Consider the following 18,109-nt stretch of genomic DNA (forward strand, 5'->3'; position numbering starts at 1 on the left):
GTCTCTTGCTGAATTCCAGTTCTGGCTCCATCACTTACTAGCTAGATGCCTTTGGGTAAGGTACTTAATATCCATTTGTCTGTAAAATGGGAATAATGGAATACGGCTAACGGTTGGTAAGGATTAAATGAAAACGTATGTGGCTGGTATATAATAAGTGCTCAGTATATTTTAGCTATTAATGGTGTTATCATTCTATCTTCTTCTACTCCTGCCATTCTTCAATGTTCATTCAAACCCCTTTGAATGCCTACAGTGTGCTAGACCGTGTGCTAGATCCTGAGGAAATAAAGATAGAATATAACTCTGGGGCTTCCCTGGAGGTCCAGAGGTCAAGAGTCTGTGCTTCAAATTCAGGGGGCGCGGTTTCGATCCCTGGTGGGAGGAACTAGGGTCCCACATGCTGCGCAGTGCAGCCAAAAATTTTTTTAAAAAAAGAAAGAAGATAGTGTCACGTTACTTAAGAGAAAAAAGCCTACATAGGCTATAGTGGGGAGGGGGCAAAAATGTTCAGTTCTGAAGGCTGGGAAATGTCTATGGAATTTCTTTAAAAACAATATTGTCACTGACTTTCTTAGAGTATTTTCACCTAATTCAAAAGCAACAGCTGTCATCCAGATGTGCAATGCATAGTACATAAAATAAGGTTTTAGGAAATGTTGGCAGTCCTTCTGGAAAGACCATATTGTCTGATAACTCTTTTCTGAACCATTAATGATAAGATACATCCCAATAAGAAAAAAAGTTGGCCAAAAGCAGTGGTAAGATACCACTGATTGTATCGATGCACTCTGATTTTAGAAATGTTAAAGTATGAAAAAAGAATGTGGAATCAATTGAAATATAGTACAGTAGTGTTATATTTCGAGACCCCCAGTGGCTGCCTGAAATCACAGATAGTACTGAACCTTATATATATACTATGCTTTTTCCTACACACGTGCATACATACTTATGATAAAGTTTATAAATTAGGCACAGTAAGAAATTAACAATAAAACAGAACAATTATAATACTGTATTAAAAGTTATGTGAATGTGGTGTCTCTCCCTTTCTCAGAATATCTTTTTTTTTTTTTAGAAAGAAAGGCATTCCTTATTTTATTTAATTAATTTATTTATTTTTGGCTGTGTTGGGTCTTCGTTGCTGCGCATGGGCTTTCTCTAGTAGCGGAGAGCGGGGGCTACTCTTCGTTGCGGTGCACGGGCTTCTCATTGTGGTGCCTTCTCTTGTCGCAGAGCACGGGCTCTAGGCGCGGGGGTTTCACTAGTTGTGGCACACGGGCTCAGTAGTTGTGGCTCGCGGTCTCTAGGGCGCAGGCTCGGTAGTTGTGCACGGCCTTAGTTGCTCCGCGGCATGTGGGATCTTCCCGCACCAGGGATCGAACCGTGTTCCCTGTATTGACAGGCAGATTCTTAACCACTGCGCCACCATGGAAGTCCCCAGAATATCTTACTGTACAAATTTAATGCCTTTCCATTTTAACTAAGCATTTCTCATGCACTGTGGCTGTAACTTTTGCAGTTCAAGGTGCAACAGCAAAACTGGCACTCATTTTTCTCTCTCCACCATTTCAGATAGATTTGTTCTTACCGTAGATCTTAACAACCTCAGCATATGATTTTTTTCTTTCCTCACTAGGAGCTTTCACCTTTTCGCTTAAAGGAAGCGCTTTACAGTTTTTCTTTGGCATATCCTGATTGCCAGCATCACTACTCTTGCGCTTTGGGGCCATTAAGTAAACTAAGGGACACTTGTATACAAGCACTGTGACACCTTGACAGTCAATCTGACATATCTGATGAGATGGCTACTAAGTGACTAATGGTTAGGATACACTGGACAAAGGGATGATTCTCATCCCTGGGCAGGATGGAGCAGGACAGTGAGAGATTTCATCATGCTACTCAGAATGGCAGCAAGGCAGCAATTTAAAACATGAGGTGTTTTTTGGGGGTTTGTTTTTTGCGGTACGCGGACCTCTCACTGTTGTGGCCTCTCCCGTCGCGGAGCACAGGCTCCGGACGCGCAGGCTCAGCGGCCATGGCTCACGGGCCCAGCCGCTCCACGGCATGTGGGATCTTCCCGGACCGGGGCACGAACCCGTGTCCCCTGCATCGGAAGGCGGACTCTCAACCACTGCGCCACCAGGGGAGCCCTGAATTTTATTTTTTATACAGCAGGTTCTTATTAGTTATCTTTTTTATACATATTAGTGTATATATGTCAATCCCAATCTCCTAATTCATCCCACCACCACCCCCCAAAACTTCTGAATTGCTTGTTTCTGAATTTCCCATTTAAGATTTTTGGACCACGGTTGGCTTTGGGTACCTGAAACCTCAGAAAGTGAAATCAAGGATAAGGAGAGACTGCTGTACTGTATATGTAGATGTGGGCGTGTGTAATTGGGAACTAGTTCAGGCTCTTAGCATTGAATACCTAGTAAACTGATGTCTTCCGGTCTCTTTGTCTACTTCCCGTTACAAATCTATCCTGTACGATACCCTTTCCACTTTCTCATTTATCCACTCAAAAATTGAATGTTTCCTCTCTTCTTATGAAACCAAATTCAAATCTGTTGACATGGCACTTTTAACCTTGTTTTTCACAATCTCCTACCTCTGGACTCTCAACCCTCTATACTCTGCACCCCCTTACCGCTCAACCCCTACCCCTCTGTTTTAACCTACCCAAATCCTGTCCAAAGATTTTTATCCCTTTTTTGGAATGTCTATTGTCTTTATCAATTCTATTAATTATCTACTGCCATTTATTGTCCATTGATTTCTCAACTGTTTATCTCCCAACTGAAGTACAATTTAAGAAATTCTTTATATGAGACTGCATTTATGACAGTCCTGAACTCATACAACCAAACTCATGTATTAATGTGCTCTTGTGTCAATAGTTTCAGATGATTATATAATTGTAAAATATTCAATAATCCTTGTTAGTAACTATGCTTACAAATTAAAGAAAAAAAATAACAAGTACCAAAAGGAGCAGGTTAACCTGTAACTACATAATTTGTAAGTTTAATGCTTATAATAAAAACATTTCCTATCCATTGAATATTTGTTAATGAGCCTTTGTATTGTTACCCTTTCAATTTCAATGGCAATTTTTACCCACATTTGTTTTCTTCCACACCACTGTCCTGTAACCTGGTCACCCTGCACTCTAGGAACACATGTTAAGCTGAAATTTCCCTTTCAGTGACTGAAGTCCTACTCTCTGCTACATAACCCAGCTTAGCACAGAAGGGGAGGCCATATGCACAGAACAATGAACTAGATATTAAAATTAGTTTATTTTTCTACTTAACTTTTAATAAATGAGAAGAAACACAGTAGTCTGTCTCATAAAGAACATTTATAATACAGAACAATCCATAAAGCCTCATGGTGAGGTAGGAACAGCTTTGGAAACAACGCACAGTCAGAAGACATACAAAAGTTAGGTAAAATGTTGCAGCACTAAAGACATTTTATCTGCATCTGCATTTCATGAGATGATAATTGCATTTAACTGTGCCACATCTGGCCCAAAGGACACCCTACGGCAGACACAGAACAACACAACATGTAAGTTTCATAAAGAATCACAGAATACACTGATACACTTCATTGTGCTGTTTCAAGGCAGAACCATAACAGGGCAATTTTTTGTGTCTTTTTATATATAACCACATTAATTGTATGTTACATTCCCTTCAGCATCTTTTTGCCAAAGACACTAAACCATAAAGTTTTTGGTTTAAAAGTTTAAATTGAATGACATACAAAAAGCTCTTGTGCCAGTGAAAATGACTGCTAAGTATTCCAGAGCTTGTTAGTAAAACTAAATAGCATTGTCACATAATATTGGTAGAGCTACATCAAAATAGTGCTGTTACAATTCCCATTTCAGATGGTCAAACACTGTATGACAGTTTCAATTTAAAAAACGAGAAACCCTCCACCTTCCCAAGAGTTTTAACACTGTTTTATGACTTAAATGAAACTCTATTAAAATAAATATTTCTATATGGTAGGATTCTTCTCCTTATTTGCGTATGTATGAACATCTTAGGACAGCAGGTAAATGACATTTCATCAAATGGTATCTGCTTAAAAACAGTAAAAAGCTTCAACTCAATACCAGTTAGCCTACTAAATACTTCACATTAGATTCCATAGGACTTTTCCCTCAAAACTTTCAAAAATTCAAAATTAACTGAGGATGTTACCAAGATACAAACATATTAACATAGTCTTCTACCTGTTGTGATTTTCCAAGGTGCTCTTGATGGAAATCTTTCCCGTTCAAATTACACACCTTAGTTATTCAAATAGATTGTTTTCTAAAATGTTAAAATACATACAGCAAAGTGTTTGTGAGTTTTTGACTATGCTTTTAGGTTCTAGTCCATACTTTTATAGTGCAGATGCTCTTCAAAAAGAAACCTTATTAAAAAATCATATAAACTAAAATGTGACAATGGAGAATTAAATCTCTCTCATCACTAAGGCGGCATTTGGCTTGGAAATAATGTCTGGGTTGATTTTAATTCAGGCACATGTAGCACCTCCTTCTTACTAAATTGAGACAACAGACACATTTCTAAACACATATTCTAAATACACTGATCTTGCTCAAATATAAAAGAGCCAGCAGGCGAGATGCACCTCCTAAAACTGATGCAGTGTTATAAAACAGCATTTAAATATTGGGTTTAAGTCGCCTAATGATCCATGGTATTTCCCTCATTTTCTTGCAGGAAGGAATAAGCTATTTTGGAAAAGACACTTAAATCCCACAATATTTAAATATAAAAGCATTTTTAAAAAAGATAATGCTAATATAGCTAAAAATGGGTTAGAAAGTGCATTGTAAAGAAATAAATAATTCTCTGCTAAAACTCAAAAGGTGAGTCAGTGCCCACTGATTTTGCTATTATGACAAAAGTCCTTTGAAAAAAGAGAATCCTATGGTACCACTTTGTTACATATGAGCTACTTAAAATTATCAAAAGTGAAGTAACTGAAATCTAAAGGCTGTTACTTTCAAAGCACTTATGAGAAAAAAAAAGCCCTTGTCCCATGCTTATACACCATTTAAAAAAATCCTCTTTCAGTCGATGTCTTATGCATTACACAACCTTTAAGAAATAGACCCAACAGAGCACTGTAAAGAAAACCTCATTGAATGTAATATATTTCACCAGTTATCCTTTTGTATCATTACTGACATGTTTCTATAACATAAACTGTTTTGAGATCTTCAAAAAATGGTTTTGTAAAGTGTTAAATCAGGAATGTACTTGATACAATTCGAAGCTTTCTCTTGTTCACCCATGAGATTCCCCAATTTCATGTTTAAAAAAAATGTTTGCAAAATTCAAAGTAACTACCAGTTTAGGAATTGAAATACACAATATCAGAGAAAAGTATTAAATGATAAAGATGTATTGCAAATTGGCAGGTTATGGTTTTGGCCCATTATAGCAAATGTGAACTTACAAACTGTGTTCCTAAAATTACCTCATTCTCACTGGAAAAATCGGGTGTTCTTAAATACGCCCATTGCCAGCAATAGGCTTACACTAGGAAAAAAACACACCATCTACCACAAAAGATCATCCCTTTAAAAAGTTAACTGTCAAATGCCACCATTTTCATCTTAAGACCCATTAGATAATGAATTATTTCAAATCCCAAAAGGTAGCCATCCCAAAAGTAGTCAGCTATAAAAGTTACTAAAGTAGTCAGGATACCTCGTTTCTAGAAAAATAGAGCTATACATGACAACTGATATTAATATCCATCCTTTTGAGGACAAAAATCTAGTTTCTTCACAAAGCATAACCCCTCCCTATCAAGAAAAATATAACTTAAATACCCTTAAATAATATTTGTGTATGGATTTGGAATCCATACCAACAATGAAATAGCTAAGAACAATTTCCTGTGTAGATATTACGGCATCTTGCAAGATAAGCTACTATTGGAAGATCTGAGCAATGTCAAGACAGAATGACTTATAGAATCTCAATTATTAATTGTGGCGTAACTAATTTTGCTTTTTGAGAATTTAATACCCAAACTGCATTAACCTTCAGATTCCTTTTCTCTCCCAAGTCAATGGCTCTTGGCAGAGCACAGGCATTGCTGGTTGGGCTCAGACAGCTCTGTTGAATCCATTCATGATTGGTCACTGTGAAAGGACTAACTCTGAAGTTATTTTTAAAACCCACAATTTAAAAGATGAGATTAATAAGCTTTCATTTAACATGTAGTTATTAGATTAAATTTAATGTCCTTAAAAATATTTACTGTATATATTTTATGAGTAAACTTTCAACTCAATGTTCCCAATGCCAATCTTTCAAAGAAAGTAATGCTGGTGAACACGTCCATGTTTTAGACCATGTTTTTTTTTTTTTTTTTAAAAAAAAAAAGGTTAAAATTCTCAGAATAATTTAGAAATGTAGTCTGAATATTAACATACAAGAATCTAAATAATTTGGTAAACTTTCTTCCCTGCTCTTACTCCCCATATGCCCTATTATATGTACACTACAGTTCAATTTGTTAATTATTTCACTATTTGTTAGAATAATACTCAGCAATATAAGATACAGAATAGTAACTGATCTTCAGTATCATAAATATCCCCATGTGAAGAAAAAAAGGAACTTTTCCTAATAATTTTCATGAGTCATTCTTAAAATGTTGCCATTATGCTATGCAATGATCTCAAAGGGCAAGTAAATATTACATAAAATGTCAAAAGAAACAAACCTGTTGATGAATTTTTAAAGTTCCAGCATTTATAATTCTAATAAACAAAATATAACACTGGGGGAAAAGAAAAGCAGAGAAATTCCAGTAACAATTTTAATTTATTTATCCCCCTAATTAATTTTTTACCATGGAAAAACTGGAAATCAAATGTCATTATGTTATATAAGGTTTATACTTACTTTAAACAAAAATGTAACATAGTGTTAAAACTGGCTTTCCAAAACTGTTACAGCATAGCTGTACTCTGCACTAATAATCACAAAGTTGTAATATAGAACTCTGTTAAGCAGTCCCATTATGTTCTTACAAAAATAGAATTAAACTGTGTGACCAGACAAGGACTTCAATTACACTACTTGGCAAACATAGAATTTCAATGGAGTCTTTTTCCTCTTGCAGTTTAAAGCAAAAGTCAAATATCACATCTTTTCCAAGACTCACAAAGATGATTCAGGTTGTTTGTTTGGCATTTTTTTAATCTCTATCACAACAGCAGGGATGTTTTCAACTTTAGTCCTCCTGGGCTGCTTCTCTAGATTGTCACTAAGTTCTAAACAAGAAATGCTAACTGCTGGGGCCTTTTCTGCATCCTTTCCAGATTGGGCTTGTGGCCGTGTCCCACAACATTGCTTCAAAGCACACTGAGTTCTGCAGGCAAGTTCACATGGGACTACACTTGACTTAGAGCCTACACTAGCAAATTCAGGCTGAATGGTAGTAGCATGAATTCCGTGATTATGGAAAACGTCTTTAATGATCTTAGCCACCTGCATATATGATGTCGGGTCTTCACATTTTATGTGAGCAGTGGCAATGATTCTGCTTCCAGCAAGTTGCCAAACATGTAATTCATGAACTTCCTCAACTCCTTCAACATCTCGAAGTTCTTTTATCAAATTTTTGATATCAATTTGTTTAGGAACAGTTTGGAGAAGAATAAGAGCAGACTCCTTAAGTAATGGATAAGTTGTGTAAAGAAGTATACAAACCATTACAATACAAAGAGTTGGATCTAAATATAGCACCCAGCAAGGACCAGCCTCATAAACTGTTGCATGAGTACTATTAATTAATTCTACAAATGCTTTGCAGGGGTCAGGGGTACATGGGTTCACACACATCTCCCCTTCAGGACAACCTTCCCAAGAAAAGTAAAAGACTAAGGCATTTACTACTACAATCACTGAACCCAAAGCATCTCCAAAGACATGCAGAAAAACTCCACGCATGTTAAGCTGTCCAGCCTTATCATCATCATCTTCCAATTCCACCTGGTCAGGTTCTCTGATAAGATTCCCATTCACTTGTACTTCCATTGCATCATTTCTGGACTTTTCTGGATCTACAAAGAAATAAAAATTCTGTATCACACACATCTAAAGTGTTTATATAAACATTCTTGCCTAATTCCATTTAAGTGACAGAAGTGAAAATTTTTCATAAAACATAATAAGAAATGTGCTCAGAGTGATTTAATATAAATTGACATACTGGGAACAAGCCAGGACATAATGGCCAGGGCTAAATTAAGTCATTAAGAAGATATTGCTTCCCCATACTCCTAACCACCCTCCTACCTTCCCACCTCCAAATAAAGTTCACCTTTTCTGTGGGGGTGGGGTCCTGTGAACATTCTCCTATACTTGTTGGCATACACCAAAAAGAAAACAAAATTGAACGCTATCACCCAAAATTAAATGCAACTATGGATAAATCTAATACAAATGGCTGACCTGACGCAGAGGTCTAGTCACTTTTCGTAGTCACTAAGGTGTTAACTTTTATACTTTTATCATTTATATAAATGATACAGTCTCTTGATAGAAGAGGTTTAGAAACTGACAAATCAACAATATAAACCTATCAGCAATCACAGAGACTTCAGGAAAAGTTGGAACTAAATGATCACTATCTACCCTACTAGCTCCTAAACCAAACGTACGGATCCTTTAAAGGAATTATACACATCAGAGCAGCTTAATATTCTTTGGAATAACACCTGGCAGAGTGGGAGTGAGAGGAAATTCAATTGTTTATTAAACATTTTCAATGTACAACTTGAATTTCATTAACATGATATTCTGCATCCTGGAAAGAGGAAAACTGTCTATGTGGTATCATACAACTAGGTAAATAGATGTAAATGGAAAAAAGTGGAAGGAAATACAACAAATTGTTAACATTACTGAGCTTGGGTAGTAGGGCATTAGGTTGATTCCTTTTCCCGTCTCCTTTCTTTCAACATTCATTTCCCAATTTCCTTCAAGCGCGCTTAATGTTTAGAATGAAAACTATCCATTAAAAATATAAGATGAATAAATTACCATCGCTTTTATCTTAGTACGATTATGAAAAATCCTAAAGTGAAATGTTAAACATGCCCATACACGTTCTAAGTCTAGGATTTTCAGGATTAGGTTTAGATTTTAGAAAATTAACTGAAACATACATTGCTGCTCATGATAGAAACCTTTAACGAGGGTTTTGAGCTCAGGAAAGTCAATCACTAGATAGCCCCGAATACAATATTAAGAAACTTGTTTGAAGGGCATAAGAACTACTTGGGCAGAGCAAGGTTCCTAACAGCCAACAACTGAGGACCAAGTGGGGATTCTCTCCGTTTCCCAATAGGCCCAAGAAATTAGCATTTTTTGATCCTGCTAATGCCAAAATCAGGCAGCCTCTTGAAACGACAGCCTGTAAAGACTGTTAAGTGCGGTTGCGGACCGCAGCGGGCTGACGGTCACCTCCTGACCTTTTGCCCGCTCTCACCACCACGGTGCCCATCTACACTCCCAGACGCGCTCCCCCGGCTCCTGACACCGGGCTGAAAGGGGGGCCGCGTCCTCCGGGCGAGGCGGGGTGTGAGTGCCGGAGCGGGAAGGAGTGGCCAGGTAGGCGGCGCGGCGCGGTCGGCTCGGACACCAGGGGGCGTGCTGGCCATCCTGCCTGGGGCCATCCCGGGGTCCGGGCTCCCCAATGCCAACCACCTGCGGCGGCGACTTTCTCTGCTCACCTGTCCGGTCCAGTTTCAGCCCGTTGGAGTTGCTGCTATTGGCCACCAGGATGTTGGTCTCCTCCTGGTCGGGACCCTGCTCACCTGGGGCCCTGTTGTCGCTACCCCCGGTGCGGGTGCTCTTGCCGCGGCCCCCCTTGGGGAGGCCGTGGCTGTGCCCCCCGTGCGAGTGCCCGTGGCCGGAGTCGTTGCCGAAGCCGCTATGATGGTGGAAGAGGCAGAGCCCCAGCACGTTGACCACCAGCCCCGCCACGCCGACCCCGAGGACCACCAGCGGCTGCTGCATCTCGTGCGGCTCGAGGAAGCGCTCGATGGCCTCCAGCAGGATGGCGAAGCAGAGGCCGGTCAGGAAGATGGCGTTCACCAGAGCCCCCATCACTTCGGCCCGGATCCAGCCGAAGGTGTTCTTCTGGGTGGCGTGGGTCCGCTGGGCGAAGCGCTCGGCCACCAGCGCCACCACCAGCGCCAACACATCCGACAGCATGTGGAAGGAGTCGGAGAGCATCGCCAGCGACGAAGTCACCCGGCTCACCACCACCTCCAGGACCATGAACATGAAGGTCAGCATCAGCATGCACAGCAGCCGGCCCCGGTTCCGACCCCAGCACCCCATGGCTGCGGCTCAGGAGCCCGCCGAGCGCGGCCCGGACGCTCGTGAGGCGGCGGCGGCGAGGCGCCGAGGGCCGGCGACCCGGCGACGGATGGAGGGCGGCGCGGGGCTCTCACCGCCCGAGCCGGGCCGCTCGGGAGTCTGCCGTGGGGCCTCGGCGGCCGGACAGGGGCGAGCCCGGGGTCAAGCCGCCGAGCCCCCGCGCCTGCGGGCGTCCCCGGCGGGCCGGCGGCGCGCTGCTCCTCAGGCGTCCGTCCTCGGAGCTGGCGCGGAGGCCCGGCTCAGCCCCAGTAGCCCCCACACCTAGAGCGGGCGGCGGCGGCGGCGCGGAGCTGAGGCTCCCGGAGCCCGCGGACCGAGAGCCGGAGCAGGAGCAGGCGAGCGGCGGGGGCGGGCGACCAGCAGCTCCGTGCTGCAAAGGCTCCAAGCATCTGCGGGCTCTCCACGCAGGTCTTCCCCTCGCTGGTCTCCCTCCGGAGTCGCTCGGACCGAGGAGCCAACGCCTGAAGAGCTAAAGAGGCGGCGGCCACAGCAGCTGCACTCGGCCCGGTATCGGGCGCCTTCTTCGCCCCCCCCGCCTTTGCAGACGGTTTACAAAAAAACTTTGCTTTGCACTCGGAACCCCCGTTTTCACACGGACCCGAACGTGACAAGGCCTCGCCGTCCCGCCCACCAGGCCCGGCACGCTTCCCCATTGGCCAGGATCCCCTCACGACAGCTGTCGCGCCCCGCCCATCAGCGCTCACTATTGGATGGAGGCTCGGCGGGGCAGGAGGGGGCGGTGTCACGGCGCCAACAGATGGGGGGCGGGGCCTTTCCCTTCAGGAGCCGGGCGTGGGCTGGGGGCCGCGGCCGGGTGCAGCGATGGACGTCGTGGGGGAGGGAAGGGGGCGCGGGCCGCGTGCAGCAGGAGGGGGAGGGACAGGGCGGGGCAGGAGGGGTCCCCCAGGCGTGGCGGGGCTTTTGCTCTGGGGCTGCGGGTTCTCGCAGCCCCCCGCCGGGCAGCAAACAGACTTTGATCCTCCGAGCCGGGTCCACGTGGGGCGGGCCGCGCGGCCGCTCTGTGACAGACGGCAGCCTGGGAGGGTCCGGGAGGGGGAGCCGTTGTGTTCGGGGCCCTCGGGTGGGCGCTCCTGTCCGGAGAACCGAGATTAGGCCGACAGACTCGTAAACAAGTGCAGCACGTAACTTGTGACTCTGCTCAGCACCTAGCTGAAGAGTTAGTTCAGGGCGGTCCTGCGAGGGGCTGAACGGAATCTTTGTAAATGTTTCAATAAAGCAGATCACCCCTATCACCACCATCCCCAGGAGAGCTTGTGTGAAGTACGATATTTCTGTTACTGATTATTTAAGGACCATTTAGGGTACAGAGTTAAAGCAGGAGAAACCTGGGTTCTGGTCCTTGCTTTGCCACTAGCCAGCTGTGTGACCTTGGGCCAGTCAACCGATCTCTCTAGACCTGTTTCTTCATCTATAGGATTGGACAAGAGGAACTCTTAAGATTCCTCCTGACTTTAAAATTCTAAGGCTCTATGACTTAACATTTTATTTATAGGCTAGAAACAGCAGAACCCTGTGTCAGTTGCCATGGGGAAGGGGAGGAGCAGTAAGAATACAGAAGAATGAGCTTCTGTCCAGGTGAAGGTAAAATATAAACATAAAAATTTAAATTACTATGAAATACTCCTAATTGTGCCAACACTAGTTTAGATTGGATACATATGTGCTGTGCTATGAGTGGAGATTAGCTAATTTGAAAGTGAAGCCTTCCTGCTTCATAAGTGGAGAGATGGCTGGACTCAGAGTGGCCTGAACTGGACTCCCAAAGGCCTCACCACAGCCCCTGAACAGCAGGAAGGACCTGGAATTGCTCTGGACTGCTGGAAGACAAAGGTAGTGCTAGCCAGTGCCTCGGGGTCTGTTAAATAAGGCTTGTTTGGGGGCATGTTTTTTCATTTAAAAAAATATTTTTATTATTTCTATAAAAGATTTCTCACTTGTGTATGGTGTGTTTCTTATCTCCCCACCCAGACTAGAGAGCCAGATCCTCATCTATTTCTGTTCTTCTGGAATAGAAAGAATGGAGGAAAATTTCTGAGACATTTATTATGGAAGAATTGCTAGGACTTGATTAACGGGATATTGGGAGAGTGAAAGCTGATGAGGAGAATTTAACAAAGATAGTTTTTAACTTGACAAGGAAAATATTGCTTTAAACAGGTGAAGAAGTTGGGAAGGGGGTGCAAGGAGCTGATTTTAAGGGGAAAATACTGGGCCTGTTTTTAAGGTGCTGAATTTGAAGTCTGGATGGTGGCAGCTCTAAGGAATGGGGAGATGGGATTGGGGACTTCCATAATCTCCTCTCCTTTGGTGTAGACAGTTGATGTTTGTGTGCTCATGTATGTAAACACAGCTTCAAACGTCCTTCTAACCAGCTGCTCCTATATAGAAATTGGGGAGCCACGTTTGGGTCAAGATATCCTATGGAAATGGCCAGGAGGCAGTTGGAAGACCATTTTGCCTCCTATTGGGAGGGGCTGTGTCCCTTTATTTAAAAAAATAGATTCCTTTATGGAGTTCCCTTGTGGTCTAGTGGTTAGGATTCAGTGCTTTCACTGCTGTGGCCCGCGTTCAATTCCTGGTCAGGGGAACTGAGATCCCTCAAGGCGCTTGCGGGGTGGCCAAGGCGGGGGAAAAAAAGATTCCTCCAAGTGTGAGAGCTTAATGCCCAAAGAGTAATCAATGAGGAGATGTAGAAGGCAAAGATTCTCAGCAAACAAGGTAGCAATCCTTTCAAAAACAAAGCGGACTGAATTGGGAGATGTTTAGGCTCACATAAAAGCAGGCTCTTAGGTTCAATTCAACTCAGTAGTCACTTATGAGAACCTGCTTTGTGCAGCGTCTTTTTTTTTTTTCCTCTTGTAAGCCACTTCCCAGACAATGTGCTTTATACTCTCATAACCTAGAAGGGGGGAGGGGTGTCAGAGGTACATTTTCCACGTTGGAAAAAGTCATAATCATGCATTCCAGAAAGAGTAATATCATTTATATAACAGCAAAACATTTCAGTCAAATAAACTTTTCTTCCCCCCACCCGGCATAGTGTAGTCAAAATTCTTCAGTAGCTTGACTCAAATTTGTCCTTTTTCAGCTGGTTATCCTAGCATAGCGTTAACACAGCCAGAAGGGGGTTAAAATGAAGAGAAACCATACCATTATTCACCACCACCCCTGGAAGTTGTGGCCCCAGGATGAGTAAGATGGCTTGGCTGTTTCTTCCCAATTCTTGAGAACTCTCCTGACAATTTGCTTGGCTTCCAAACTGACTAAACTCAGCATACTTTAAAGATGAGAAAATAATGCTTCTTTTGGAAAAAGACTGCCAGTTTGAGTGAACGTCAAATGTTTAACACAAACTTTGCAATTTCAGAGCCCTCTAAGACCTCTCCCTGCTCTATCAACGCCAAGCTCCTCCAAATTGGAGCTTCCTAGCTCAAGGATCTAGCCTGCACGCTATCAACCCAAAGTGTAGGTTTAAAAGGATTCCTGTAAAAAACAAACAAAAACTGCTAAGCACAGACACACCTCTGAATCTTGGTTTTTAAAAATCATGAGTGTATGAAGCTGTACCGTCGACAAACAGATGAAGAAAAACATGTGAAAACCAGATTACATTCTGACTTTGGTTGATGGCAAATCACTTCTAATGTTCAATCTTGAGGCAGAAATGATGAGGAAATCAGATCTGTTTGTTTTGTTTTGGAATGTATTGAATAATTATTACAAATATAAACTAAAATCTCTAGCAACAACGTGAGGGCCAAGGCTTGAATTTTTAGCTGCTTCCTGAGGGAACAGGCAGTAGAAAAAAGAATAAACAAGTAACAGTGCAGTAATAAAGCCCAGAAACATCACAAAAGGGCTCGGAGGTATAAGGGAAACCATATGAAAGAAAGGGTCAGAGCAGGAAACCCTACTCGGAAGCAAAGGAGAAACAGGAACAGGGTAGGGAGTAGAATGTACAGTGAGAGGCCCAGGAGAAGCACTGAGCTTTGTGTATTTGTTGGTTAAGCTAAAGAATGGCAGGTGAGAGTGAATAACAAAGGAAAACTCATTTTTCTTAGAGACTGAAAACTGGATCCAAGATCTCTGGTCATGCCTGGAAAGTAAATCTAGAAATAAAGGCCCTGACACCTATACAGAAAGGCTTGTTAAAAGCATTTGTGAATTTTTTGGGTGCAGTGTTATGTAATACCAGAAATTGTGGAAGGCACAGTTAGTCAGTTTTAAGGTTTAGGCTGACTGCCCATTCTTTCTTTAGCCCTTCTACTCTAGGAGCTGGAGATTGTAATTAAAATTCAAGGTACAGAAGTTTTAAAAATATATAATTTAATTTAAAATGTGTTTCTATGACTCTGTCCATTACTTATCTATAAAGATGATGTTGACCAGTAAACTATTTTGAAAGTATTACACGCCTAATGAGTTTTAGAAAGTTCAGGGAACTGTTCCTTAAAAATTACTGACTTTGGACAAGTTACTTAAAACTCTCTAGGCCTCACTTCCCCCATCTTTTTAGTGAGGCATTCTGAGAGATGGCCACTTCACTGGAGTTAAGATGTGAGTAAAGGAGATGGTACAGCCTGCCTGATACTCTCACGGTGGGTGGGCGTGGGGGGCTTTCAGGCTACCTGTACCTGGGGTCACCATGAATCCAGGGCTGAAATTTTTAACTTGCAGATTCAGACACCACATTTTTATCATTTTACCTGGGGTAAACTGATTCACACGGACTCAAAATGGACTAATTTGCCGGCCATAACCCCCCCTTTATTCACTTTGTCTTAGAGGGGAGAGCTCATTGCACAGAGCCTGCCTCTCTCTTGCGGGCAGGGCCTCTCAGAAGCAAGGTTGTATGGGGAGCAGAGAACTAGGCCAGAGGAGTTGGATCTTCCACGGAAGGGAGCGTTTCTCTCTCCGGAGCTGTTAGAGTCTCCTGCCTGTCTCTGCACATACACTCTGCCCTCCTGTGTCTGAGTTACACTCCATTTTGCTGCCAGAGTGATCTTTTCAAAAAGATCTGATCCTGCCAGATCTGATCATTTCAAAATACACATCCTCCTCCACCACCACCACCACCACCATCACAGCTGCAATCCCTCCGTGGCTTCCCAGTGCTCTGAGGAGACAAGCCAAACTCAAATGCACAGGGCTGGGCATGGTCTGGCCCTAGCTGCCCTCCCCAGCCTCGTCCCATCACTGCACCTAACAGGCCTGGCCTTTCTGATCACTGTGCCTTTGCGTGCTCCCTCCTGTGAAAACAGCTGTGCACACACTGTTCCCTCTGCCTGGGACACTCTTCCCTCCCTTCTTCCCCACCTTCGTTCTTGCTCATCCTTCAGCTCTCAGCTTAAGGGCCACTTCCTCAGGGAAGTTTTCTGTAAGCCCTCTGACTGGGTCAAATCACTCTAGTACAAGTTGTCTTGGCTTCTGGTCCTGATCTTTTGCCACACAGAGCAAGGATGCAATTTACATTTATCCATTTGAGTATCTGATTAGGCTGTAAGCTCCATGTGGGCAAGGGCAGTGTGTGCTTTTGTTCATTATTGTATCTATCCCCAGCCAGCCTGGCTCAGTAAGTGTTTATTGAATGAATGAATGAATGTTGATAAATTACCTTTCTCAAGCTTAGTAATTCGTGTATTCATTCAACAGATCCTTATTGAACATCCATGGCTCCCTGTCTAGACTGGAACATGAGAATCAGAGAACCCTTTTCTTCTAGACAGTGTAGAAAACACTGTGACACGATCTTATTAATTACCTCATTGTTTTCTTTACTTCAAGCAGGCTACCACCATTTTGCTGTGATATTATCTCATACGAGGTGCAATTAATTGAATGAAGCTAGGACCCACCCTTGAAACCCACCACGGCAACATTCTAAGTTCTCATAGTTTTCAGAGTACTTCCACATCCCTTATTTAAGGGGCTTGATGACCCTATAAAGTTTGCAGGGCAGATTCTACAGATTATGGGCTGAGACTCCAAGAAATGAAGAAAGTTGCTCAAGGTCCCACTGCTTTTGAGGCCCTAATCGCACCAGCAGCGTGTTTGTTTTTAACTTCATACCCAGATTTGGGAAAAACAAACTCAGTTTGAGGCTCCAGACCTCACATGCACTAACTACTACAAATCTATCATTCATCTCAGTTTTAAAGGTCTCTGGTTCTATGATTTTCTTATTAATTTGTAATTACTATAAGGACTAAGGGGAGGTGGCCTACTTGTGAGTGACACCTCTTTAACAGGTCACTCCAAAATCTGATTCTCTAGTGGTGTGTTCCAAAATTGGGTCCTGATCACACACAACTCTGTAGAGTGAATTCCTCATTGTTTTGCCTACTGCTTTTGTGTACCTCTTACTTTCAATTTCTTTAACAGCTGGGATGCCTTCCAAAGGACTAACATTAGGGAAAATACTGACCCCTCACCTGGGGTGGCTTATTAAAATGCTGATGCAGTAAGGTCAGTCGTGGAGCCTGCCATTCTGAATTTCCAATAAGCTCCCGGGGGATGCCAATGTTGGTGTTTCCCAGACCACACTTTGAGGACCAAGATGTTAGAAGCTTTTTTGTTTTTGTTTTGTTTTGTTTTTTTGCGGTACACTGGCCCCTCACTGCTGTGGCCTCTCCTGTTGCGGAGCACAGGCTCCGGACGCACAGGCTCAATGGCCATGATTCATGGGCCCAGCCACACCGCGGCATGTGGGATCTTCCCGGACTGGGGCATGAACCCATGTCCCCTGCATCGGCGGGCGGACTCTCAACCACTGCGCCGCCAGGGAAGCCCGAAGCTTTTTGTTTTAACCTTGGAAAGAGGCTATTCCGTGGAGTTAAGCTATTCCCATGCCAAAAAAAAAAAAAAAAACCTCAAACTTTAAAATGTTTTGATTTTACTTTTTATTTTATATTCATCTGTCATATTTGAATTTTATTTTGTTATAAATGATATCACTTCTATATTAAAATTTTTAAATGAAATCAAATGTCTTATCCTTGTAGGAAAGCACGCCTTAAAATTAATCAAGGTCCAGGTGTGAATATGCATTTCAGTTTCTGCCTTCACTGTGTCAGAAAAAAATAATTACTTGGCAGCTTTTGGAAATATTTTTGTTATTCTGACTAACATGAATGGCTCCCGAAGTCTGAATAATAGGTTGGGCTGAGGACTCAGCGTATGACTGGGGGTCTCTTGCACTCAAACCTTTCATTATCCAACATGAAAAGCCTATCAATTACTGATCAAATCCTCGTAAGGAGCCTAAAAGACGTAAAATGAATAAGGGGTGTTTAATATTTAGGCAGCACCAGGAGCAGCAATAGTCACCAAAAAGAGTAGTGGGAAGTGAGGTTAGAGATGCTTCCCTCTGCCTGTCTGCTGATTCTAGAAGAGAGCGAAGATCTAGTCTCATGGTAGCTGCATCTACAGACCATTCCCATGAGTCCTTGTTATTGACTTTATTTATGCTTTGCACTGGCTTCAAGGCTTATTCCATCTTAAGGTCAGAGTTGACCATCTCTTAAACTCAAGAGAGACATATTTCAGTCCCCAAAGTGCCATTGTCTTAAAAGTGACCACAATCAAAACTATGGGGATTGCATTTCTAGGCGCTACTCAGGTGTCTTCAAATG

The 18,109-nt window shown here is 42.8% G+C and overlaps 1 protein-coding gene across 1 annotated transcript; it reads right to left on the reverse strand.

Annotated features, from left to right (window-relative positions):
- Positions 1-3,295: 3,295 nt before the first annotated feature.
- Positions 3,296-11,047, reverse strand: SLC30A1 (solute carrier family 30 member 1). Its single transcript, XM_019918507.3, has 2 exons — positions 9,806-11,047; positions 3,296-8,131 (listed from the first exon to the last, which is right to left on the reverse strand). Exons 1-2 carry the CDS (start codon positions 10,416-10,418, stop codon positions 7,227-7,229), a joined length of 1,518 nt encoding a protein of 505 aa, XP_019774066.1. The 5' UTR covers positions 10,419-11,047; the 3' UTR covers positions 3,296-7,226.
- Positions 11,048-18,109: the final 7,062 nt, after the last annotated feature.

Source organism: Tursiops truncatus, chromosome 1, assembly GCF_011762595.2.
Source record: "Tursiops truncatus isolate mTurTru1 chromosome 1, mTurTru1.mat.Y, whole genome shotgun sequence".
In the NCBI taxonomy this organism is placed as follows: Eukaryota; Metazoa; Chordata; class Mammalia; order Artiodactyla; family Delphinidae; genus Tursiops; species Tursiops truncatus.